The 27066-nt window shown below is 42.6% G+C and overlaps 1 protein-coding gene across 14 annotated transcripts in view; it reads left to right on the top strand.

Annotated features, from left to right (window-relative positions):
* The window catches only part of SVIL (supervillin), a 142482-nt gene that overhangs the window by 27685 nt on the left and 87731 nt on the right, over nt 1–27066 (top strand). For 10 of the 14 annotated variants that reach the window (XM_079996320.1, XM_079996319.1, XM_079996325.1 and 7 more), the window contains exon 1: nt 20716–20782. In XM_079996320.1, coding sequence (XP_079852446.1) covers nt 20731–20782 — 52 coding nt within the window. In that variant the 5' untranslated portion in view covers nt 20716–20730. Of the gene's footprint in view, nt 1–7150; nt 7237–12054; nt 12145–15864; nt 16381–19769; nt 19887–20715; nt 20783–27066 lie in introns of those variants that run through there. The other 4 variants (XM_079996316.1, XM_079996318.1, XM_079996329.1 and 1 more) reach the window with 4 other exon arrangements.

Genomic DNA, 27066 nt, shown 5'->3' with positions numbered 1-27066 from the left:
CAATCTGCTGAGCAATCCGTATACAATTACAATAGTTGTTATGTTGTGTGAACAATATGTATAGATTTAGACAATAACAAACCATTGTTTCCCAGTGTTATGAGAAGACTTCTAGGTTGAAAACTCTGCAGTAATTATGTGTAATCCTTACCACACCACCACAATGTTTTTGTTGGCATCTGTCTGTTTTGAGAGACAATGGAGTATGACTCCAGGGGTGATGTCAAACTTAGCAGCACCAAAGTACCCTGGGGCAAAACAAGTCTGGGCAGTGTGTATGGAGGTCCTGGGCTGAACCCCCCTTCTCAGCCTCGCTGGTGTGGTCCAGAGGAAAGCAGAGCAATGCGTTTAGCACCTGCTTGGCTGCACAAGTTGCCGGAAGGAGGTGTACAAGGTGCAATCCAGCTGATTTGTGTAGGGTTTACACCTTAGCCTTTTCTTCTCCCAAAGATATCCTGCAAGGCAGTGGAAGTTTAGGACCTCCTTCTATTCCCTGCCCCCAAGATAATGGCCTAGAGAGTAGCTGCTCTTGATGCCACCCCTGTAGATTAAGTAACAGGGTCAGTGATGCTACTTTTCAGCTATCTTTATGTTGGCTTAGCTGAGAAACACAGCCTTAATTTGCGGGTTGAAGTAGATGGAAGCTTGGCCTGTTGTTGTTTTTACCCTGTCCAAGACCCATTTGCCTTGAAGCAAGCTGGAAAGTTATGCTGCTGCCGCAATTTCTTGTGGCGGTAGGAGTGAGTTAGGGACTTCCCTGCATGTGAACACATGTTTTGGCGGATTGAGCCGACAAGACACATAGTGGAGTCCAACACTCAAGAAGGCAGTTTCTGCATGCACCACCACAGATACCGTAGGAAAAGAATTAGTGTGCAAAAGTATTAATGCATTTCTATAAATACTAGAGTATTTAAATTTCTCTGTAATTGTTTCTCTTTTCCCCCAATACCATTTGTCTCGATAGATATTGGCACCCTTTTACGAGTAGTTTTATTTTGGTCTCCTACCCCCTTAAATATGTTTTGTAGTGTAAGTGCAAAAGTAATATATTAGGGAGCCAATTCAGTGATCCCTTCAATAGCTGTACAGTCATACCTCGGGTTGAAGTCGCTTCAGGTTAAGTCTTTTCGGGTTGCGCTCCACGGCGATGGTTTTGCCACTCGCACATGCGCAGACGCTCAAAATGATGTCACGTGCATGCGCGGAAGCGGCGAATCGTGACCCACGCACATGGGTTGTGTTCGCTTCAGGATGCGAACGGGGCTCTGGAACAGATCCTGTTCGCATCCAGAGGTACCACTGTAGTGCTAACAGGGGCCAGGAGAGCTAGACCACTGTAAAGAGACACTAAGGTTTCAGTTAGACATTGGGTTTATTGTGCAAGTTTTATAGTGCTTATAGTGCTAGCGCTTCTGTCCCAGTTTCCAACATTCCTTTTACACTGCAGTACTTGTTGCTCTACCTCTCTTTTAAATCGGAACCAGTGAAGGCGGTGAAGGTCCTGTGTGAGTGTCTGGAGGCAGTTGGAGGATGGATGGTGGCTAACAGATTCAGGTTGAATACTGACAAGACAGAAGTACTGCTTTCAGGGGACGGGGTGGGTGGGTTGGGGAACTCCCTGGTCCTTCAGGGGCAACTGTGCCCCTGAAGGAGCAGGTGTGCAGCTGTCCATGGAGGCACAGGTCAGTTCTGCGTCCAGGGGAGCTGTCTACCAGCTCCATCTGGTACACAGGCTGAGACCCTACCTGCCCGCGGACTGTCTTGCCAGAGTGGTGCATGCTCTGGTTTTCTCCCGCTTGGACTACTGCAATGCGCTCTACGTGGGGCTACCTTTGAAGGTGACCCAGAAACTGCAACTAATCCAGAATGCGGCAGCTGGACTGGTGACTGGGGGTGGCCGCCGAGACCACATAACACCGGTACTGAAAGACCTACGTTTCTGGGCACAATTCAAATTGTTGGTGCTGACTTTTAAAACCCTAAATGGCCTCAGCCCAGTATACCCGAAGGAACATCTCCACCCCCATCATTCAACCTGGTCACTGAGTTCCAGCCCCGAGGGCCTTCTGGCGGTTCCCTCACTGCAAGAAGCGAAATTACAGGGAACCAGGCAGAGGGCCTTCTCAGTAGTGGCGCCCGCCCTGTGGAACGCCCTCCCATCAGATGTCAAAGAAATAACCAACTATTGGACTTTTGGAAGACATATGAAGACAGCCCTGTTTAGGGAAGCTTTTAATACTGGATGAATCATTGTATTTTAATCTCCTTTTGGAAACCACCCAGAGTGCCTGGGGAAACCCAGCCAGATGGGGAGGGGGTATAAATAATAAATTATTATTATATTATTACAGAACTGTGGCTTTCTAATGGATATGCCTCTGTGTTGCATTAAATTTTAAAAAGGTAGAAAAAAACTGTATGCAGAAAAGAACACCCTATATTTTGTCACGTTAGCAGCAGTGGCATGATCCTGAAAACTCCCGTGCTTTTTGAGTTAATGGGACTGCAAATATGGTAGTTCCCCCCCCCCCCTCCCCAGGAAACAACTAGCATGGAAATGAGAGCTGAACGTATATTAGATTTCACCAGATTTTCAAAAGTGGCTTTTAAGTCATGTGAAAGATCTCACAAAATGTGAAAATTAATAGGTAAGGAATAAAGTGGTGTCCGAATACAGCCTCAGTCTCCTTGCCCCTCTTCTCCCTAAATGTTTTCACCAGCTTTTTGCAAGCTCCCTGGTAAGCTTGATTCTTTCTTAGTACACTAGAGGTCAGTGTGTGATGATGGGAACTCCTGTAAAGATAGTGTAGAGTTTTGGTACAGATTTCCCACTTGAAGCAAATCTCAAACAGCAGTCCTGTAAGTAGTCCTGCTCTGAAGCAGATACTCGCTATCCTTTCCCCCCTTTTATGTCCCTTAATATATCTCCCAGCAAAAGATCTTAAAACTTCCTGCAGTTGAATCCTCTACTTACTGGGAATGTGGGCAGGCCTGTTCTACTACTAGCCGCTCCGCATGAGAAGCATAGTAAATTCTTCAGCATGTTTGCCAAACTTTCATGTTACATGACCCAATACATGAATATGCACAGTGCTATTTACAGGAGTCATCCTCTGTGTTTGTGTTCTATAACCCTGGATAATTTGGAAAGGGTTGCACATTCATATCACTGTTATTAGCACAGACCCCAAATAATTCTCCCAGCATCATACTCCTAACCTTTTAAGATCACAGACTTCACCCCTGAGCTATGAGGACAGCAGCACCGTGCATTCTTTGTTCAGATACAGTGGTACCTCGGGTTAAGAACTTAATTCGTTCTGGAGGTGCGTTCTTAACCGGAAACTGTTCTTAACCTGAGGTACCACTTTAGCTAATGGGGCCTCCCACTGCTGCCATGCCGCCACCGCGCAATTTCTGTTCTCATCCTGAAGCAAGGTTCTTAACCCAAGGTACTATTTCTGGGCTAGCAAAGTCTGTAACCTGAAGCTTCTGTAACCTGAAGCGTCTGTAACCTAAGGTACCACTGTATCTGTAAGGTGCTATCGGAGAGCACTTGGTTCTTTTTCTTGGGAGTGGGTTTTTATACCGGGAAAAAAATCTGTGGAATTCATTGCCACTGGATGTTGGATGGCCGCTACCTGAGATAGCTTTAAAAGGGGATTGGACAAGTTAATGGAAGATAGTGTATCAGTAGCGGATAAACATGATAGCTCTGTGGATCTTCCATGTTCAAAATCAGTATACGCTGAAAACCTGTTGCTGAGCAAGGCAGCAATGGTGGAGGGCTATTGTCTTCAAATCATGCTTGTGGGCTCCTTTGAGACAACTCTGGGATGCAGTGCTGGCTCAAAGGACACTTTGCTGCCTGAGGACAAAATGCCCCCCCCCTCTATGTACATAACATGTCCTGACAGGCTGATGACTCTGACTTGAACACTGATGGCATCAGACTAGCCTATGGGAATGGCTCCCAGCCTCCCAGCACCTGCTACTTGAGGTGTCCGCTTTTGTCCAATGGTAGGGCTGGCCTCAAAGTTGAACTAGGTGGACATTTGATACAGCAGGGCTCCCTTTAATGAAAGGGAATGGAAGTCAAACTTAAAAGAAAAGAAAAGGAAGCATTATGTGAAGTAATGGATACTGGTGGATATTCTGTGAAGCACTAACTGGTTTTATATTTGGCTTGTTTAAAACTTTTGCATACCACCCTCCATCCAAAAGTCTAATTACTGGCCAGGGCAGTGAATGACATAACACTAAAATACACGACAAAGCCACAGCATTAAGAAGAATTTGAGGCTGCATCTAAAAACAGGTAGCAGACTAAGGCATTGCGCAAATGTTAGTAATGGCATTATGTACATTGTTTGTTTGTACTAAGCAGATACCCATGTTGGTCCATAATAGAAAATGTGGAAATCTGCAGTTGGGCAACATCTTTATTAGAACCAGCAGAAGTGTGGCAAGTCTTTGAGTTCTCCAGAACTCTTCATTAGGCAAGAGAAGAACACATGCTGAGGCAATGGCACATCTAGGACAGCATCTTCTTTCTCACAGTGGCCGACCAGATGTCAGTGGGAAGCCTGCAAGTGAGACGTGAGCACAACAGCAGCAGCTCCCCTCTCCTGCGGTTCCCATCATCTGGTATTTTGAGGCATAATGCCTCTGGCTGTAGAAGTAGAACACAGTCATTGTGGCTGGTTGCCATCGATGTTAACACAAAGCCAGGGTTGTTGTTGTTTTTAATGTACAAATGTTGGATTTGATGCTATAACCATGAGGTCTGCATGCAGAGATGAAGAATGCATGCAGAATATGTCTCTCCCAAGTGCTTCAGTAATTCTGGCTCAGTTTGCATGTAATGCTAAGCCAAGTTCTCAGAAAGGAGATGGTGGTTGCTTTGCTTCTCCCCCAATCCCGCTTCTGCCATGCTGCTATGAGCTAACCAGTGGCTTGGGTTAGCATAGGTGTTGGGAACCTTTGGCCCTCCCTATGTTGCTGAACTACGACTCCCTTCTGCTCCAGCAAGCATGGTCAGTGGACAGGGATGATGGGAGTTGTAGTTCAAAAACATATGGAGGGCCAAAAGCTTCTGCACAACCAGCCTAGCATGTTATCTTAGTTTGACTAACTCTAGACAAACCACAAACTGTAAATGAAGAATGAACCTTAGTTGGAGCTTAAAGTTTATCTGGAGTGAGACAAACCATGAACCCAGGTTTGGAGAATGCGCTAAGCCAGATGATGACTTAGTTTAGGGTTGTGTGTATTTTTAATCTTTTGTTGGAAGCCGTCCAGAGTGGCTGGGGAAACCCAGCCAGATGGGCAGGGTATAATTAATTAATTAGCACCAGGAGGACCGGAGGAGGAGCACAGCACCTTCAGTCCTTTTTGGGAATCTGCAATTTCATGCTAATTAAACTGAGATCCACTAAACGAGGGTCCTTCTTGCCTGCACGAGAGCAAGCCTGGGTTTGTGGGTTGACTATACCAGTTGTTTGGGAAGGCAGAAAGTCAGGCCTTGCAAGTTACTTTTGGAGGATCTTTGTGACTGTACAGAATTTTCACTGGAGTATGAATAAACCACAGAAATGTTGGATCGCCTCACTCTCCATTCATTCCCCAGTAGCCAATAGTCCCCCTCAGTATTTTCTTACCTAATTTCCACTTTGATGATGTAAGCTGGCAACAGCTGTTAACACATTGGTCATATGCAGAAAAGGGAAGCAGGGTTATTCTGGCAGCTCTGCTGAGAAACCAGCTGCCTTTGTTGTTCAACAGTTGCCTTTCTATCAGTAGCGATTCCATCAGGCTACCTGAACTGTTTCCATCCCAGTTGCAACTTAAAAGATGTGCAACTTCAGGAATGGGTTACAGAGTTTGCTTTTTTCCTCCTCCCTCCCCCCTCCCCTTTTCCTTTTGTGTCATGTCTTTTGGCTTGCAATCCTGAGGGCAGGGACTGCCTTAATTAATAATAATAATAATTTGTAAGCCTTTTTTTTTGGCTGAAAAGTAAACTGCTTTGAATAAATGGATTTTTATTTGTCCCCTTTTGTATAATGACAGCAGATTTCCTGCTATATACTATAATGGGTTGGATCAGGGCCTCCCCCCACTCCCACCCTGCTGACCTATGGGGAAACTCATCCAGGTGCTGGAGTCAAAAGAGAGTGGAGTCAGTTGTAGGAAGAGGTTCTAGCTTCCTTCACACCATGCACAATCGTTTGGACCTTGATCAGGACAGTCACTCGAATTTAATTGTGTCCTCTCTCCCGATTGTAGCCTCTTCTACTGGGAAGAAAGGAATGGGCTCCATTGGTTCTCCCATGGTTTTGCCTGCACATTGCACTAGAAGGGAATGAGGATTAATCGCTACCCAGGGAACAAGTGCCTCTGTAGCAACCCCTCCCCTCTGCTAGAGACCCCTCACATCTTCCCCAATGGCTGTGGGCCACCGTCACCTCTTGTGGGATAACCCTGCCCCATAGAACATGCCCTAAAATGCCCCAAGGCTGGCTGGCAGGCAGAAATGATCAAGGGATGAGGGAGACGGCCAGACCTAAGTGTGGGCCTCATCGGTGGGTTTTTTTGGGGTGGGAGTCTGGATAAGAGAGTCATTTCGGACTCCTTAAAGGTATGAAAGCAAGTCAGGTGTAAGTGTTTGTTTAATTCTGCACATGAAGCTATAGTGGAAAAATGTATCATAATACATTCAGTGTGGTTAATGTTCATTACAACCTGAGCAAAGAATATTACTTAATATCTTATATCAACGCTACACTTGTAAGTACAAGAATACAAGTCACAAACGGGTCCCCTCCATATGTGATACTCTTATATAAACAGAAAGAGCAAAACCGAACATTCCCCTCAAAGCGTATTGTTTGATATCATGGTAGGAAGGACATATGGTGAATCGGTGGCAAACCTGTTCATTCAATTTCAGTTTTGAAAATAAATTCTCGCCAGATGCAACCGTTGCAGCAGGGGTGTGGAACCTCTACCCTGCCGGCCTGTAAGGTCATTTATCTAAAACCATGTCCACCCGTCAATCAACTGACATCACTGGCGGGGGCGGGCATTCAATCTTGTTGGGTGCTGCTTCACATTTAAATAATGCCTGTTTTGTTTTGTTTTTATTTAGATAAAAGTGCCTTCAGATTGAAGTTCTCTGTTGAGCATTGGGATTCAGAAGGCTGTCTAGCTGTGAAATCATGGACAGTCATTAAGGTAAGCATTGTTTTTACCTGTATTCCTTTTGATAACAACAACTGAAAACTAAAACTTAGTTGTTATATGTAAATCTATTTCGGAAAAACCAACAAGCTTTGTTCCACAATGGCACCCTCGAGCAGAGATTGTCTACTAAAGAGAGGCAGTTTCCAGCCACATGTGCTCTGATGCTCAGACATTAAACATTTGAGGGTAGGAAATGGGCATGTCCATATGCACTTCATGCTTCACATCATTGTTCCAAAGGCTCTGGATCTGTGCCATCCCCTCCCCCGCCCCCACAGCACAACTGCTAGGACAGGATACAAAGTGCAGCGTCCAGACTATTGCCTGTTACAAATTTTACGGTCCGTATAACACCAGTTCTAGACCAAGTTTAAGTTGACTTTTGATGGGATTTAAATTCTGGGCTCTTTTTAAATTAATTATTTCATTTTTATTTGGTGTGTTTATTAATTGGTGCTTTTACCTGTATTATTGTTTTTTAATGATTATATATTAGCTTGGGGGTCCTTGTAGGCAGTATTTACCATTACTAATTACTACCATAAACCCCATCCCCCAACACCCCACATTCTTATTAGCAGAGTTAACAGTAGTTGTAGTAATAGCAATGTAGGGAGTGGGGTTCCTGCTCCTCAGAAGAGTCATGTGCACATCGGGGTGATAAACTACCTTTTTAAATGTCCCTGGAGCTCCTTTTGCTTTTTGCTGCCTCTGGAGTATAGCCTGATCTCCCTTGTTCAGCCGCCGAGTCTGTGATCGCCACTCAGCCTTTGCAAAGGCACGCAGCCCAGCCCAGACCTGAGAGAATGCAAGAGCTCCACACAATACTACAATCTAGGGAAGGATTAATTATTGCCCTGCTTTGCGTAGTGTTGGTTCTGTGATTATGCAAAGCGTGGTGTGAGCTGAAATTATGCAAGCATCCTCTCTCTCTCTCTCTCTCTCTCTCTCTCTCTCTCTAATGTCGAAAGAGATCCTAACTCAACTGTCTGAATTTGGCTAGCAGACCACTTAAGTTGTCAGCTTCATGTTAGTATCCCTGTCAGGAGCTTTTCAGGGCTTTACACAAAAGAGTCAGTCAATTCTGTGCAGCAGCAAAAAGAAAGCAGTGGTTTCCCATTCATCCACTCTTGGGACAGGGGTGGGTGGAAAGGAAACCCATTGGCATTTTTAACACAGACTGTTTCCCTCTGATATTTTTACCTGGGGTTTCATGCTCCCTGAAGCATTATAAATTCTTGTTCAGAGTAATGCTGAACAGGATTCCAGAATGCTTCAGAGAGCCCGAGGAATTATTACTGCTGTTTAGCTTAAGAGCAGCTCAGAGAAGCAACAGAAAGGGGCCAACTCCCATAATTTCATACCAATTGTAGGCATCCTTTGTTATAAGCAAGGCTAAAAGTTGTTGGAGTCTTTGCCTTGATGGGACTGATGTTTGTATTCCCAAGTATGGAGGGAAAAGCCAGATGGAGAACAGGATTTCCTCAACAGACAGAGTGGCTGGCCACTGAGCTATATCACTGTGCCAGTTTTACTGATCCCCAGCATATATGGCTGGTGGCTTGCATTCAGCTTCACGGGTCACAAGTTCCAGAGTCCTGTTTTACGGCAACTCTTAGGAAAGTTTGCCCCCCACTTGGGCAACCAGGGATCTAACACAGAAGCAGCTAGGTGTTGCACGTTGTGGTAAAAAGTGAAAGAGGGGCTCTGCTATTCTCTCCCACCCCGCACAGAATCCATGTTCATTCAGCATTTGCTGGCCTAAGCACCTGGCCACAAAAGCTTAAAGCAATATGTTGCATCTTTTATTTATTGACATATTTATAGCCCACGTTTCCATAAAAAAATACAACAAAGCAGTATACAGCATCTGAAATTACAAAATTACAGTTTTGTAAACTAGGGTGCCAGAGTTGGACAACCTTCAGTTTGATAGCTCAGTTGGTAGAGCATGAGACACTTAATCCCAGGGTCGTGGGTTCAAGCCCTATGTTGGGCAAAAGATTCCTGCATTGCTGGGTTGGACTAGATGACCCTCATAGTCCCTTCCGACTCCACAGCTCGATGATTTTATAGTGTATATACTTTGTTCCAGGACAAAGCAAATCAGAGACCTTGTCAGGACTTGGGAACTGTGCTGTTTCATCTTTTAAACTAGAGCACAACTGAATAAATCCATGACAAACTTTCTGGCTTCCAGTAGTCTTGGACAACCTTCTATAAATTCATCTCTTGATAGCTCGGCTCTTATCTTTACTTCCCTCATGTTGTCTCCCATATCAATGAATTCTAAATGGTAATCACTATGGGGTAGGGATCTGTTTTGAGGGGTTTGTTTTGGTTATGTTTCTCAGTGAAGCTCCACTTGCATGCATAGATGCATACATAATTTTTTTATTTAGAAAAGATCATCAGCTTATGCAGGAGAGCTGGTGAGAAGGACATCCTACTCACCATGACAGATGGAACTAATACTCTTCTGCCTTCCATTTGTGACTTCTGGAAAAGAAGGACTTGGCTCCCTGTGCAAGTAATCATAGCAAATGTGTTGAGCAGTACCTCTCCCTCTTCCACTCTATTTAGAATGATGTGCAGTTGGTCTTGTCACCAGGACAGATAAAGGCAGTGTTTTGTTCCCCCCTCTACAGAACTTCCAAAAATAGGCATGAACTGCTAAGTATTTGAGCTAATAAGACACTCTACTTTGAATTAGAAATCTGAGTTGCATGTGAACTGTTGCAAACCATCTCGCCCCTTTTCATTTCACTTATTATGAATTAGCATATTATAAGGAGTTTTCTTTTCCTACCTTCATTATCCAGTAGGAATGCTAGTGTTGAGATTCACGAGTTTCCAATGCTCTATACAAAAGCTTCCTAATGAAGAAGCTGTGGGCTGCTTCCTAATCATTTTATATTACATGAAGTAGAATTGACTGGAGCTTTTAAAAATACTTTTCTTCCCTCCATAGAAATAGCCTCAGGTGTGACCATAACTACAGTTACTGGGCCATCTCTGCTGGAGATCTGGTACAGTGTAGTGGTCAAGAGACTGAGCTATGATTCAGGAAGACCACACTTCATATCTCATCTCCCATAAACTTTGGCAAGCCACAGTGTCTCAGCCTCAAAACCTATCCACAATGTGGGTCTAATAATACTGAATACAATGCCTTACGGCAGAACTTTCCAAACTGTGTGTCGTGATACATTGGTGTGTTATGCAAACACTCCCTGTCCTCCTCCCAGGGTTGGAAATGGGTTAGTTTAACCTCCAGTTTGCTGGTAAAACTGAATTACTGTGTTGCGAAATGATGCATGTCTAAAAAGTGTGTCACCAACATGAAAAGTTTGGAAAGCTCTACCTTACGGAGTGGTTGGTAAGAAATACATAAATAATATATGTATAGCATCTTTTAGTTCCTTTGCTTGTTTCACTCCCCAGTGGGTGGGTCATTTCTCTTTGTGAATGAGGATCAGAATGCTTTAAAAGCACAGGTAAAATTCAGATCTGCGTGGCACTGGAAAAGAGGTAATGTGAAACAGTCTTGCCCAGGAATAGGAAACCTGCAAATTCTCTGGCCATTGCAGGACTCCTGCTTTAATCATTACTAACCACTAGCTATGTTGGGTGTGGTTCATGGAAGTTGGAATTCAGTAACATCTGGAGGGCCACAGGTCCCCCTCTGTCCCCTGCTCACACCTACAAGTTCTTCTTCTGGGACTTTGTGTATAGACTCTGTCTGCCTGCACAGTTCCCTTTTATTCTTTTCTTACTCATATGTTTATCCCATCCATCCTACAAGGAACTCAAACCAATGGACATGGATATGATTGTTAAAAAGAAAGCTTCCTTAGTTTTCTCTGCTTATCAACCACATCAAGTATGTTAGGCTGAGAGGGAGAGTGGCTGGACCAAGTTCATTCACACACTTCATAGATGAGCAGGAATTTTAACCTGGGTCTTCCTGGCTGCATGCTATTTATATCAGTAGCCTCAAGCAGTAAGCATCTTGGCAGTGCCCCCACCACACACCCCTTCCTCCGCCACTGCAGGGGTGGAAGCACCAGAGTGGTTTATTGGTTAGAGTACTGGACTTGGATCTGGGAGACCAGGGTTCAAATCTCCACTCAGCCATGAAGCCCACTGGGTGACCTGGGACCACTATCTGTCTCTCAGCCTAACCTAAAATGGAGAGAAGTGTGTATAAAGAAAAAGGTGATATATAAATGTAATTAATAATACAAACAAACAAATGCAAACGATAAGTAATGGTCAGTAAACCACACAGCTTCATGTGTTCCAAGGGTGAGTTCTAGCATTGAAAACTGATCTGGATCTGAGCCCAAACTCAAAATTAGATCTTGTGAGTGCCCTTAGGTGCCATTTTAAAGCCCTTCCTGTGTGCTGGTCCTAATATTAAACCACGGGTTGTATAAACAGACAGCGGCAGTTCTCTGTGCATACTAAGGAGTATCTACATGGAGGAGCTCAGTTTCTCAGGCACTTTGTGTTAAGGAAAGGATTTGGCCCACTGGGAAGAAACAGGCTTCAAAGATAGCCTAGCTGCCAGCAATGAAAGCTTGAACTTTAACTTCTACTGGAGCAGAGTCACAAACTAGGGAAGCCAAAAATGTCCCTCTGGGTCATTTCAAGCTCTCAGGGAAACTTGAATATGCTAAGTAGAATTGTTTGTGAATGAGCCAATAGAAATGGTTAGGCAGGCAGGGTACAGGCAATGTCTTTTTCCCACAAGTGGGAGGAGGGGTGGGTGAGCCCAGAAGATATAAGCTCAAAACAAAGCGAGGCTGTGTCCCTGAATTGTTCACATCCACTGGATAAGTGAGGCTTGGTCCAGAGAAAGAGAAGTTGGAGCCATGATTCTAACAATGGAACCTGGTAAGTGTTTTTTATTTCCTAGAGGGGAAAGAATAAAATATTAGGTGCCTGCTTTAAATTATTCTATTGTTTAAATGAGTATAGTCCCTTCCTTGTTTTTGAGTTCTTATTTGATGTGTGCCTTGTGCCGTGTGAACTTTTCAATGGGCTCTAATTCCCTCTGGAGCAGAGAGCATACTATGGGCAAAATAAGTTATTTTATAAGAGCTCCTTGAATGGGTTCAGGGACGCTTGCGATACATTTGTTATGATGGTGCCAAAAGCTGGAGGCGTGATAAACACTGGAGTTGTTAGGGAATGAGAAGGGGGCCGTCTTTCATTTAATGGCAAGCCATAACATGGAGAGCTGTGTGCCCTTAGTATTGAGAAGTATCAAGTATTAAGGGAGGAGCCCTGTGCCAATGAGCAAAGCTTCAGTATGTGAAGTGCAGCCTTCTGGGCTTTTGTTTTGTTTTACAGTGTCATTTGCTGTCTACTTTTACCATAAGGGGAAAGAAACAAAATCTCTTTTGTGCTTTGTAAATTTCTCAATTTCAGGAGCAAGAGAAAAGGAGGCAATTTATACGCTGGAATTGGGTTGGCTGAAACATTGCAGATAGGTTGCAGAACGTTAGTAATACAAGCTGTGCATAAGTCTATGTGCAGTTCTGGTACAGGCTGTTTCGTTAAAATGGATATGTTGCATTCATCTTAACAAGTGACACCTGCACTCTGCCTCTGGATAAATGGATTTTGTTGTGTGTGTGATTGTATCAGTAGTGACTATTTTTTTTAATGTGGTGCTTTCAGCCTAAGCACACTGCTCAGTTCTAATGTGCATGTTCATTATTCTTTTTAGTATCAATTTTTTATACCACCCTTCATCTGAGCATTGCAGAGCAGTTAACAATATATATTGTTTTCCATGCTTATTTCATACTTGTAGCACAAATCTATGTATTTCTACTCAGATGTAATTTGCACTATGTTCAGTGGATGTCGCTCCCAGGTAAATGGGCATAGAATTGCAACCTGAGCCTATAATCCTAAATATGCTAACCAGGAAGTAAGAGCCATTCAGCTCCAAGAGACTTTGTTTTGAGTGGACATGCTTATTTTAACCCCTGCCCACAAGGAACCCTGGGAACCGTAGCTTTTGGGGGGGAGGGGCAGTGTTCTTTGGCACAATTCTATAGCATAAAATATTTATTTTGTATGTTTGTACCGTACCTTTCCTCCTAAGGAGCTCAAGGTGTGGTGTAAATAGTTCTCCCCCTTCCCATTTTATCCTCACAGCAACCCTGTGAGGCAGGTATTTGCACTTAGTGGAGATATGTCTTACATCAGCAGTGGTGAACCTCTGGCCCATGGGCTTAATTGGGCCTGCCAGTGCTCCCCATTTGACTCACAAGGCCAGTTAGACAAGAGGACATAGGTTGGCTGTCAGCTTTACGTTGTGTGATGTCAGGTGCAGGACATGGACTTGGTAAAACATCAAATTCCAAAGGAATGAACTGAACTGAGAGTGCACTTAGAGTTCACCTCTGGTTCTCCCTTTGTAGCCACAATTAGAACTGGACACTTTGGGGGCTTTTTCTATTGCCCACAAAGGGTTGTCCAGCCCATCCACCCCTTTCAATACTGGTCCTAACAACTGTGCTTTTGGAAACAATGCAGTTATAAGGGCATCCCGGCATCCTAAGCATATGTACCAAATGCAAGAGGGCAGGTCCAGCATTTGTATAATCTCTTAGTCGCCCCTGCCATTTAGGCAGAATTTGAAGGTGCCCATTAGCTGTAAATAAGTCCCCTGTACTGTGAAAACACAGGCTTAATTGAAGTGGGACCTCATTACTCGAAGCTGTGCTCTGCTTTTTCTAAGCAATATTTTAGAAACAAGATTTTCATCCATTCCTAGTATGTAGTATTCAATGTATACAGATAATGGCTGCCTTAAAAAAACCCCACACACATGTGAATTGTTGCTACTGCTCTCCTGCCGTTCATTTGTTGGTTTCAGTCCAAGAGAATGCTCGTTGCTGCTTAGTTTGTAGAGTTCATGTGACCTCCTATCCAAAGGGATCGTTGCATTTGGCCCATGTCATTAAAGCTGTTAAGTCAGATGGAGGAAGCACAAACCAGATGTTAGTGGGGGTGCTGTGTCAGAAAATGCATACTTAGATATTGCTCTCTGTGGCCTTCTGTTGTAGAAAGAGAACAGAGATGAAGCCTCTTGATAACATTGCCAGATGATGTATCTGGACCTGACAAGAATTCACTCTATTGTCATTTGATGTCTGTGATGAAGACATTCATTGTAACTGTCTAATAGCATAAGATTGGAAGGGGATACAATCTTGAAGCTTCGAAGAGCTCCAGGCTTCCCTGCCCCTTTATATTCCCCTCTGCAAGTAATACAGAGCTTCACTCTTCTATGCCCTCGGCTAATTGCCAGCCCAAAAATCAGTGGGCAAATGCCCCTGTGCCTGTTGATCTTTCCCTAGACACATAGCATCCCTAGACTTGGCTGTTCCTAAGCTGCTTTAAAACAGGGATGGGCAACCTGTGGCTCCGCACATCTTGCTAGGACTACAACTCCTGCCATCCAGATGCTGTTGGGATCCAACTCTCATCAGCTGTAGTCAACAGATCCAGTCGTGAGGACTCTGGGAATTGTAGTCCAAAAACTTCTGAAAGGCCCCAAATTTCTCAACCTGGATTTAGAACTTTAATTGGCTTTATAGATATGTATTGGTATGCTAAAAATATTTTAAATAAATAAATGAATATTTTAAATAAATGAATGATTTTTTTTTAAACAAATACAGTGAATCCCAGTTCCATGCATAATGCACTTCTCCTTCCTGGGGTGACTAAAGATACCAGAGCTTTATTTTTCCAAGGGTATATGTGAAAGAAGTTAGAAACTTGAGAAACATCCTGTGTGGTTCTAATACACTTATAAAGAGTTACCCAACACGGAAGTAAGAACTTCCTGCCCAGAGAGCTTTATGTGTGATAAAATCCCATGGAGTTTTGGGTTCCACTGATCACATGAAAAGCTTTAATGCTAGTATCTTCCTTATTTTTGTATAGTTTGTTATGTTCTTTGCAGCACAGGATCATGTTTAGACTGTTCCCCCCCATAAAAATCCAAGTTCATTGTTGTTTTTTGTTCTGTTTCTCACCTTCCAATAATATCCACATAGTAATTAAGAAAGCCTAGTGACTTTTTTAAAAATAAAAAACCTCATCTGTACCTTTTAGAAGAGATCTCTTTTCTAATGCTGTTTATTTTTTAAGTGTGGCAAGTACAGCCTGTATTGTGACTCAGGCAGTGGCAATGGACAATTTACTTGGTAAAACAATTCATACAGTACATCTTTTCTCTTTGCTTGGAAGTATCTTCTTTCCTTTCATCCCGTCCTTCCCAGGCTTTTCTTTTCTGAATGACTTGATTTCTTTCTTTCTTTTCCCTTTTGCATATTTTTTTGGAGGGGTTTGCGGGGGGAGGTGCTGAAAACTGGAAATGAAAGCTAGGACTGAAACTTTCAGACAGTGGGGAAGGACTTGGAAGTAGCTGCAGGCCAGGCCTGTTGTAACAGCTGATATGATCCTTCTGCATTTCAAGAGCTATTTATGGTCGATTAGCTGGTATCAAAGCTCCACTGTTCAGCCCATAAAAGGTTGGTCCTGTGTGAAGTTACCACACTGCATTTGGCTTAGTCCTCTTAAGTTTGAGAGCCTGTAGTTGTCTGTGTAAGAATCCCAATGATGGATGGAAATGCTGAACTGCAGGATTGCTCTATTGAGGATTTCAGGTGTCTGAGGACATTTAAAGAAAGGTTTTTGCCAATAACATTTTCGTCCAGCCTTTCATTCCTTGGAATATAGCTTTTGCACATGTTCTCTGCTTGGTGCACATACGCCACTGGAAAGCCCTGTTCTAAATTCATCTGGCTCTGAATCATCTTGGCCACAGTTGCGCCTGTGAAGCCTGCATGCTACTGACTTGTGTGATGTGTCACTCTGTTTTCTTAGTACCTGAATGTATGTTGTTTCGGAGAGAAATTGTAGCTCAGCCGAGAAGCCACTTCTGAAATGAAGCCTAGTTTTTACTGTTGGATAAAAAGACGTTTTACTAGGGCATATATATTTTTCTTTTGTGAATTTTCTTTCTGCAAGGGTTTTTGTTTTGCTTTTTAATACCCAGGCTAGGATTTAAAATATACAAACCCAAACGCACAGGATTTTGAAGTAAGTAACTTCTCTCTTCCTTCAATGCTTGATGCCAAAAGTTTTCGAAGCCAGTTGCTTGCAAATGTTTGACTGCTTTGTCAGGTTGAATTGTGACTGAGGATTTCTTTCCCCCAGAGCCTGTGCATGTCAGTCATTCGAGGCATTTTGCATCTCTCTTTTCTTCTTTTGCCTACGGGGTGATTTAATTCTCACAATGGATGGAAAGTTTGACGACACTTAATGCCTTCTTTGCGTGAAGTGTGTGACAATTAAAAAGAATGTGTTGACCTTTAATATCTCTGTGTTACAGCAGATTGCAAACACCATAGATAAGACAGTCTGAACAATGGAAATTTTATATGCTCTTTATTGAAAAGTATGAAATACTTTGTTAAAACTGAATTATGTTCCTCGCTAACCCACTGCCAGCTAGTTTAATGCTAGGCCAATTCTCAGGCTCTGACTGCTGAACACACTCTCTCTCTCTCTCTCTCTCTCTCTCTCTGTGTGTGTGTGTGTGTTGTTCTTGAATTGACAACTGGGTTGCACTAGCACTGGTTTTCACAAAACCAGTAATCATCTTTTGGGAAAGAGGAGGAGGTGGGGAAGATGAGTAATAACTTTGGTCCTATTAATTTTTCTATGGAATAATATCCCAAATAAAATGTAGCTTGCTAGCCAAATACAAATATTTTGAGAGGGTTGGGCTAGATGATTTCATGGTTTCCTAACTATTATTCTACAAAGCTAGCATAAGTGCCCCTTTTGGCTAGTGTGTGTGTGTGTGTATTCACTTCTCAGGAGTGGACAGCCTTTGGCCCTCCAAATGTTGCTAGAACTGATAAGAGTTGAGAGTCCTGGCCATTGGCCAGTCTTGCTGGGCCTGATGGGAGCTGCGGTCCCAACAACTTCTGGAGGGCCATATCTCACCCATCCTTGACTTAAATGCTGTATTTCTTGGCATATGCTAAGAACAAACTGTGACCCAGGAAGTCCTCAGTTCAAAGGTTACTTCAGCCACAAGGTCACCAGATTGCCTTAGGCAACCATCTCCTCTTCAGTGCCACTTTGCCCACCTTTTGTTGTATCCGAAAACACTTTAACCTGTGCTATACTAATGCTAAGTACAGTGATGCCTCGCAAGACGAAATTAATCCGTTCCGCGAGTCTCTTCATCTTGCGTTTTTTTCGTCTTGCGAAACACGGCTATTAGCGGCTTAGCGGCTATTAGCGGCTTAGCGGTTTAGCGGCTATTAACGGCTTAGCGGCTTTAAGAAAAAGGAAAAAAACTCGCAAGAACTCGCAAGACGTTTCATCTTGCGAAGCAAGCCCATAGGGAAATTCGTCTTGCGAAGCACCTCAAAAAATGGAAAACTCTTTTGTCTAGCGAGTTTTTCGTCTTGCGAGGCATTCGTCTTGCGGGGCACCACTGTATTATTCATTGCATGCAATTTGTCATTCTTCACAAATTAAGGTCAGCCTTTACAATTACCTGTGTGGGAAATGAAAGCAGTCACCCATACATCATCTTCTCCTTTTTTAATTGAAAAACCTGTCTATATCCTTGTAAGTTAGAAAAGAGCATTCTTGAACAGAAACAATATTGAAAAGGTGGGAAAACTGAGGAAGAGATGACAAAGAATCTTGGTTGGTTTATTGTAGAGATCCTGTGTTCCAGTCCCATACTTAATTTGCAAGAGGAGAAACTTCACAAAAATCCAGACAGCTTTGAGAACACCTGTGCCCTCTTCTTTAGCCCCATGGTTCTCAAGATGACCAGTGCCAGGCAAGCATAGCCAACTGAGTGTCCTCCCAGGTGTTGTTGGACTTCACCTCCTATCAACCCCAGCCAGCATGGCCAGCGATCAGGGATGATGGGAGATGCAGCGTAATTGCACTTGGAAGGCATCAAGTTGCCGACTCCTGATTTTATCTCCTACTGTTTAAACATGTGCCCTCATTTTGTCTTGGTCTTAAAGCTAAAGTGCTGCTGCTTAGCTGGTTTATTTTTTACTTAACTGAAACATTTATATCCCTGCGCCACCACCCACCCCAACAAAGGCTCAGTAAAATGGCTAAAAGTCAAAACGCAAATGCACATGCAGTCACTATAAAAGAAATAACACAATCCATGAACTAACCACTTACAAAAAAACCAACAGTGGGCAAAATGCTGGCAGAGAAGGGACAGCACAAACATTTCTCTGAGAGTGGAGTTCAGCGTCTTGCTTCCATTGTTGAAAGGACCCTTGTCCTAGGTAACTTCTCCATTAGATTTCAGCTGGTGAAAGGTCCCAGATAAGAGCCCAAAGACCCTTAATGCAGCAATGGGAAGCCTGTGGCCTTCCAGGTGATACTGGACTCTCTTTAGCCCCCACCAGCATGGCCTAAAAGTCAGGGGTGATGGGAATTGTAGGCTAACAACAGAGCTGGGAGGCACCATTTGGCTGCACATGATTTAAACCCCTTTATCTGTGCATCACTGCCTTCCTGGGTCTCCCAAAACACAACCCAGCGCTCTTATTCAAGATATAGGTGCCGATAGGCCAAATGCTTTAAGTTAGTGTTGTGCTCCCAGGACTTAAAGGTGTGGACGGCCCATTTTAGGTAGCGGAGAGCAGTTATGAAATCTTTCCTCCTGCGAAAGAGTTATTCAAAGCAGGAAATGGCAGTTATTTAATCTGCCTTCATAAAACATGGAAAAATAAAAGCAATTTGTCAAGCACGAGCCCCACCCCCTGCAATAAACCACCTCAGCACTGCCTTGTGTTTATGTGCATAGGAGTAATACCAGAAGGGACTCTACTGTGAGGAATGACTACATAGAGAATAGGCGTTAGAGAATGTGTTCCGTAAATTGTATCCTAAACTGGGATGGGTGGGAGTGGGGGGCTACCCATGTAGTGCCTTCTCAATGTTGCTGGAGTCCAACTCCCATCAGATCCAGCCAGCTTCCGGAGGGCATTTCATTGGCTCCCCCTGCCTTAAGCAGGATGCATGGCCATTAAAGCACAACAAAATTCCTTTTACTATTGAAACAGCTTGATTGTGAAGAACTTTGGACTGCAAACATGGAAAACTTGTGTGTAGCAGTTATTCCCATAGTCATAAGGAGGACCAAAGCTTTAAAAGAAGTCAACACATTTAAGATCCTGCATAGCGTGATCTTTCTAATCTACTGGTTTTGCTATTTGCTATCCCGTTTTGCTGATTGAATTTGCCATCCAAGTAAATGGGAAGAATTAAGGAATGTGACCGTTTCTTCCATTCGATTTCCATTGTTTGCCTCATTTGCCAACTTTATATGTACAAACTGCTAATAGTTGATGTTAATTATAATTATTGATGAGATGCAGCTTTGGGAGTGTACCAGTGTAGTAGGATCTCTCTGACTGCTCATCTTCCAGAAGCATTGCTGCTGATGAAGAAACCTTTCTTTAAGCTTCTACATTTCCTTCCTGAGAAAGATTCCACCCTCTTGTCAGACCGAAAGGCATAATTTCTTCCTCTAACAGAAGTAGTAGGTAAGCGCTTTCTTAAAAACACTATTTCAAGAAATAAAACAATTGCATGGCTGTGCTTGAAAGCTGTTAGACGGAGAGGTTTTGTTCTCATTCATAACTTCAGTGAGGAGAATGTATTCCAACTGAAATTTGCTGTGAGCAAATAAGAATGCAACCCGGCTTTATATTAGAAAAAATTAAAATAGAACATGGAGAATTATCAATCTTAAATCTTTACTGAAATAAAAGTTTGCAGGGCTCACTTTCCTACTTGAATGTTGTATTTACTCTGTTAAATAGTCATGCAGCTTGAGACTAAAATGAAGAGGATAGAATCTTGGTGCAAATATTCTTTATTTACGAGATTTCTTACACATCCTTTACCATAAGGTCCAAGGGAGGATTAAAACAATACAAACATAATATAATATACAGTGCATCACAATATAAAATTATAAAAGCAATTAATTATCACAACTGTGAAATAAAACCATTCCAAATAGAACAATATGCATTCAACAAAAGATAAGGGCCCCACAAAATGAAAAACTTTTACCTGTTCATGGCCAGGATGCAAAGATGTTGATACAAACCTTGGCTATGAATCAGCTGCTCTGGGTGCCACTAATCACAATTCCTACTGGAGATTTGGAGACGGCTCATCGGAAGCTGTGCCATAACCAAGAGTGATTCAGGCAGCAAGCCTGTAGATTTTTTATTTTATTTTGCTGTAAACATTTTGTGTCTCACCAGCTACAAATGAGAGCTGGTGGTTTCACAACCTGTAAGGCCAAGGGGTGTGGAACCTGTGACCCTCCAGCTGTTGTTGCAGTTCTACTCTGACTGGCCTTAACCCGCATGGCTGATGGCCAGGGATGATGAGGGTTGGAAGACATCAACATTTGGGATTCGGCTAGGTGGATAAAGAAAAAGCATTTTATATGTGTTGTATATTCATTATAGAGAAGTTTGGTGGAAGATACAGCAAATGCTAGGCTGCATTTGTGGATCATACCATAGCTTCAAACAGTCTGCTTTCTTAAAAGTGTGGATCTTAAGTGTTTCCAGGTCTGTACAATAGTGTTTGCTATGTTGGGGAGATCTCCTATGATGTCCTCCACGATGGAGCATAAAATAACACAATGCAGATTATTCCATACTATTTGCTGTTTGAGAAAGTAGAGCAGTCAGTGGATTAATGCTGTTTTCTGGAAATATAAATGATATGACTGCCGCATGAATTATTCAGTTTGTATCTTTTGATTCCAGATGGAAACGCAAAACTTATTCACGGTGTTACTAAAACGGCTTGTGATATTGAACTTCACAGAATAACGTGTCACAGACTTTATATAGACGCTGCAGTTGTGCTGGCTCCTGGCTTTTGAGTATGTGGAGGAGCAGCCTGGATATGTCAAAACAATTGATGGAGAGAAGCTTAAGACTGCAAAGTATTGAAAAAAAGGCCAAGGCTTCCAAGGACTAGTCTTGAGAATGCTGCTGTTGATATAACCCGGAAAACGTGGAAGAGGGTGAAACAGGAGTAGATAAGCAAAGTGCTTGGAGGAGGGGGTTACACTAGTCCTATTAGCATGCTAAGTATCCTGACTTCCAGCAGGGGGATTAAGAGGCACATTATATAGAGCTCTTATTTCAGCTGCTGATGTTAAATTTGTGCAAGTGACCCAGATGGAAAGATCAGGTGCAGAGTAGTGAAAGATTGATAATGTTAGATTAAATCTGCATTGTACATTTATCGGAGGATCTGCCCATATCAATGAGAAGGGAAAAATGTGTTTGCCATTTAACAGATTCTGGAATTGTTATAGTACCAGCAGACTGTTACCAGATACTTATAGAACATTTTAAATGCTGAGGGACTAGAGAAGTTGTGAACAAGGAAAAGCATTACACAGTCAAACATGATTATTGTTGTATCTTAATGTTGCTGGGAAGCTCAAGGTTGGGTTAGATGTTTGTCCACAGAGTGGCAGCCTACACGGAGGAGCTTTCCTTTTATAAATGCTGGAGCAGGGCTGCTCTGCTTCTCACCAGCCCAGTTGAACTCTGTCCTCCAGCCATGTAAAGTAGGCTATTGTACTAGGGTCTCAGTAAACACCCTGGGTTTTGCCACCTGCCTGGAATGTTAAAAAAGAGAGAATTGCCACATACATGTCATGGCTGATGGATCTGTGTCTGGCAAGTCACCTTTTCCACTGTGATTGATCATTTGCACTTCCAGCTCTTGGCAGTATGAAATGTTGTTGTGATTGTCTCTCATTTGAGAGGAAACTCAAGCCTGAGTTTAATAATAACAATAACAATAATAATAATAATAATAATAATAATATATTATATATTATATATTATTTATTATTTATTATTTATTATTTATTATTTATTATTTATTATTTATTATTTATTATTTATTATTTATTATTTATTATTTATTATTTATACCCCGCCCATCTGGCTGGGTTTCCCCAGCCACTCTGGGCAGCTTCCAACAGAATATTAAAATACAATAGTCTATTAAACATTAAAAGCTTCCCTAAACAGGGCTGCCTTCAGATGTCTTCTAAAAGTCTGGTAGTCGTTTTTCTCTTTGAAAAACAAAGTTTGGTAGAAGTTTGTTGCATCTCCCGGTTTAAGTGAATTAAAACAGTTAGTGGGAAAGGAAAGGTTGGCTTCTGTTCGAGATTCAAAAGAGAACAAAACTGAATGCTGACTGATACTCAGAAAGCTTATTTTACATGTGGCGTAAATTACCTTTTGAAGCAAACTGAAGCAGTCATTGGCTCTGAGATTGGAAGGAATCTGAGCATCTGACTGTCCCATTTTCTTCTTCAGAGTGAGTAATTTAAGACACATTATAAACACAGATTAAGTTGCTTCAGTAGTCTCTGCAGTTAAACGAGAAAGTAGGAAAAAAGTGACGTTGTGGTTTGGAGAGGTAAGCCGTACAAATTTTTAAAGCAATCCAAAATATTTCTTTAGATTTGAGATCCAAAGGTTGTGTTTAGTTTTAACATTCCAAGTAGTTAAAGTTTTAACTGCTGTGTGTAGAGGGCACTGAGACATGGACACAAAAATTCAAATTTCCCTCTAATTAAGCAAATACAGCATTTGTCACCCTTACAAAATAATGGTTTCTGCTATTGTTATCCATTGAAAATCTAGCTGGGAGCAGCTGATCAGTGTCTCTGCATGACTAGGACACATAGCAGATGTTAGATTGTCTGTCAGAGAAGAGGCAAGGCCTGAGTCCCAAGCTAGACATGATTTACTGCTTATTTTACGCTCTCTTACCCTCCAACATGTTGAGTCCCAAAACTAGGTTCTGTGTCTTCCCAGCTGTGCTTCCACGGAAGTCATGTGACTTGTGCAAAATCACGGAGCCCCAAAGATGTGCTTTCTCCAGGGTGAGGTTTTGGCGCAAAATCATGCAAAATCACAGTGCCCAAAATGACCACCTTGCTCTGGTGGGGAAAAAGGGATGTCCTGTTTTTTTCTGGGACACTTGCGGGGTATGTACTGTACTCTAACTTGCCCAGAGAACCTCTCACAAAGAAAACCATCCCAGAAGTAAAGTTGGCCAGAATGGCATTTGGTTGAACAAAACATCTGTGCAGACATCTGCATTTGCTGTTATAAAGAACAGTCTTCAAACATCCATTGTTGAGACAAATTTTGTTTTGATTGGCCTTTGTCAAATGTTAGCTTGTAAGAGGACCACCAAGGCATAAAGCATGAAATGTCATTTAAAAATTGGTGCTTTTAATAGTGCATTTATTTTTTTGTACACAGGATTCATGAGTCTAAAAGCATGCTAGTCAATATCCACATTAAGTCTGCAATAGGTTTGCCTTCTTTGTTTTGTTTGTTTGTAAAATGGTGCAGATGAGTGGGGAGATGGAAGAGGCACCATCATGAAAGTGCTTGCTGGAGGGCAAATTGCTTTCTGGAGGGCAAATTGCAACCCACTGCTAAAGACCTTCCTTGCCCCCAAGGTTTTCAGTGGTGAGTTGCTTTGTGTTCCTGGCTAAACTTCTTTGGACTATAGCCTTTTTCTAACTTCCTGTTCACATCAAGGGAGACATCAAAATTGTGTGTGGGGATCACAAATTTTAATATTTTTTAAGGAAATTGTTTATGCGCAGAACCCCGTCACCTAAACTCTACAATCTAGATTTCCAACTGGAGTTTAAAAAGGCAGGGGTCAGATTTGCAAAACAATTGCAGAAAGGAACTGTTTTATTCCTTGTCTCCCTTCTCATGAGTTCCATTCCTTGCTTTGCTGCCTCTGCCTATTCCCATTTACTTTCTTATCTCTGCAAGCCTTTTCTGATTTGTCCACCGCACCAATCTTACTACCTGTTCCCTTTCCTGGACTGCATCTCTGACAAATTGTTCCACGTTGTCTTTCATTTGGGTAGCTTAGCCTGACTTTGCAAAGAGATTGTAGACATATCCCCAGCGTCAGGCATAGACATGTAGAGGAAGTACCGTAGCTCAGTGATAGAGCTGCTGCTTTGCGTGCTGAAGGTTCCACCCCTGGGATCTCCAGGAAGGGCTAGGAGAGCCTGGGAGAGCTGCAGCCAGTCAGTGTTGAGAGTAAGCCAGCTTCCTATTTTCCAAAGAATAAAAAGTATGTATGAAGAAATGAGTTCCCTAAGGCTTAAGGCTGATTTTCTGTTGCTTACACATTGTTTTAAAACATATTGTATTTCTGTTATTTTTGTCTTTAAATCTATCTGAATTGTGCAAAGCACTTTGGTCCCATGCTAGCATGAGGAGGTGAGACATGAGCACCCCACACAACAACAAAGTGACTGCCACATAAATGGGGTGGGGGTGGTCTGGAAAGGTCCCTGGGGTGCTCCCCAAAAGCCTTGGTGGGGAAAAAAGAATTCCTTGATTGAGAGGGATTTCAGAGGGTAAGCAAGGGCAGCCAGCTGAATAACCGTATCTTAATTAAACTCTTAATTCAGCCTGACCACTGGATGATTATTTTTCTTCTTCTTGGCTGCTTGGAACATTGCAATGGGCAAGCCGCCATATTTCCCAGATCAAGCCGTTTTTATGATAAGTGCAGAGACTTGTTTTTCTCTGCTCTCTTTTCTACAACCTTGGAGGATAATGTGCTTATATTTAAAGCAAAACATGTCCGTTTTGTGTATTATGGGAAGCAGAAGCACATGGCTGTGCTCTTGGCGCCAACTGAAGATTTCATTCATTTTGCCAAGCCATTGCCCGCTTGCATGTGACCAGTACTCATTTATGAAAACAGCTAGGCGCACAGATGGCTCTTACTTGTTTCCAAATAAAGGCACAGCTAAAAAGAGTTCCATTAACCGTCTGGAATGTAAGGAGTTGCGCAGGGAAAGGACCTCAATTTGTGGGCTGAATGGAGATGATTTTCCGGTTGCAAGCTCAGTGGTGGTTGTTATGTAATTTACAAAACCAAGAAATTTTGAAGGTTTCAAAAAGTAGTCTTCTATATATAGTTGCAGAGCTCATTTTTGTAGTCCTTGCTACAACACTGAAATTGCATTCTTTGAAATGGCATTTTAAGTGCTGAATGTTGAAGAGAACGTTCACATTCTAGAGCTTCTCTAGTGATAAGAAAGGCTTGGCTCCTAAGCAAGAAAGCTGACATGCATTGTGCCTTTTGTATCTTTGACTGAAATTGGCAGAGTGCATTCATTTTAAGAAATGAATGAAAAGCCTATGTGTAGGCCCATTTTCATTTTTCATCTTGGATGTGTCCAAGCTGCCTAAGTTTGGTACAGATTATACTGAGGACTGAACAATGCGCTAGATTTGCATGTGCAGGGAAATTTTAATGTTGGGGTTTATTCAAATACATGATACCCCATGAGCATGGTATACTGCTCCTTTTCACAAACTTTCCCTTGATGTGCTAGTTTTCTAAGTGCGTCTTTCCCATGGTTGCTTTCTAGGTGCAGGGTGTGTGTGTGTAGCAAGGCTAGCATAATATAATGGAGGTCAGATATCTTTCATGAAGCTCCTAAATGCAAAGATAAAACAGCCTGTTGCTGTTGTTTAGTCATTTAGCCTGAGAAACCTCAAAAGACTGAAACAGATAGACAAAACAAAAACTTTGCTGCTGAAACCACAAAGAACTGTAGCTTCATTCTCACACATTCAAGAGATAATGACATAAATCTAAGTTGAACCTCTTTGGGTTGCAGATGCAAGCTCATATGACACTGTGTTTTGTGGTGTGTGTATACGTGCAGTGTGTACACACACAGTGTGTTATATGAGTTTACATCTGCAGCCTAAAGTGGTACAAGTGAGATTTACGTCATCCGTTGCATGTGTGAGAGAGAAGCCATAGTTCCTCATGATTCGAGCAACAAAGTTTGTGTTTTGTTTGTTTCAGTCTTTTCAGGTTTTTTCAGGCTGTTTTGTTTTTTGCACTTAGAAGCTTCCTGAGAGAGATTCAACCTCCTTTCTATTATGCTACCTGTCTGCGCACTGCCTGCATGCCTAGTCCCACAAGGGTAAACCATGCTTCCTGAAAAGATTTTTAACCCCCCACCCTCAACCCCAGGGCTGCCTCCAAGATTTTTTTGGGGGGTGCATCCTTTGATAGATCGCTTCAGCTTCTAGTGGGCTCTGGAGAAGTGACCTGGTAGCTGAATGTAGCCACCTTTTCTGTTTCCCAGAATGTGACAGTGATTCCACTTCAGAGACCTAGAATTGTGAGAAATTAAAAAGTGTGGCTAGGTCCAGCTGCCTGGTGCTGGTCAGAGTACAGTCATACCTCGGGTTGAAGTAGCTTCAGGTTAAGCATTTTTGGGTTGCACTCCACGGTGACCCAGGTTTCGCCGCTCGTGCATGCTCAGACGCTCAAAATGACATCATGCATGGAAGCGGCGAATTGCGATGCGCTGTCTCAGGTTGCGTTTGCTTCCAGAGGTACCACTATACCTGGGCAGAACATTTATTTGAAGGGGACCCAGTGCAGCCATCAGCAGGCTAGAATATCTACACTCTAGTAGATTCAAAGAGCTGATACCAGCCTTGTTTGTTTTTTGGACAAACCTGGACCTGTGTAAAAACAACTGTGGAGGTCACGGTGTCAGCTACACTAGTACAGATGGCTATAATAAGGTGTCTTAATACATTTCTGCACCTACTCGTCAAAAATTGTGTAGCAATTAGTCTGAGA

This window comes from Podarcis cretensis (genome assembly GCF_951804945.1).
Source record: "Podarcis cretensis genome assembly, chromosome: 12".
NCBI lineage: Eukaryota > Metazoa > Chordata > Lepidosauria > Squamata > Lacertidae > Podarcis > Podarcis cretensis.
The sequence above is the reverse complement of the archived record's forward strand: the minus strand, read 5'-3'. Positions and strand labels throughout refer to the sequence as shown.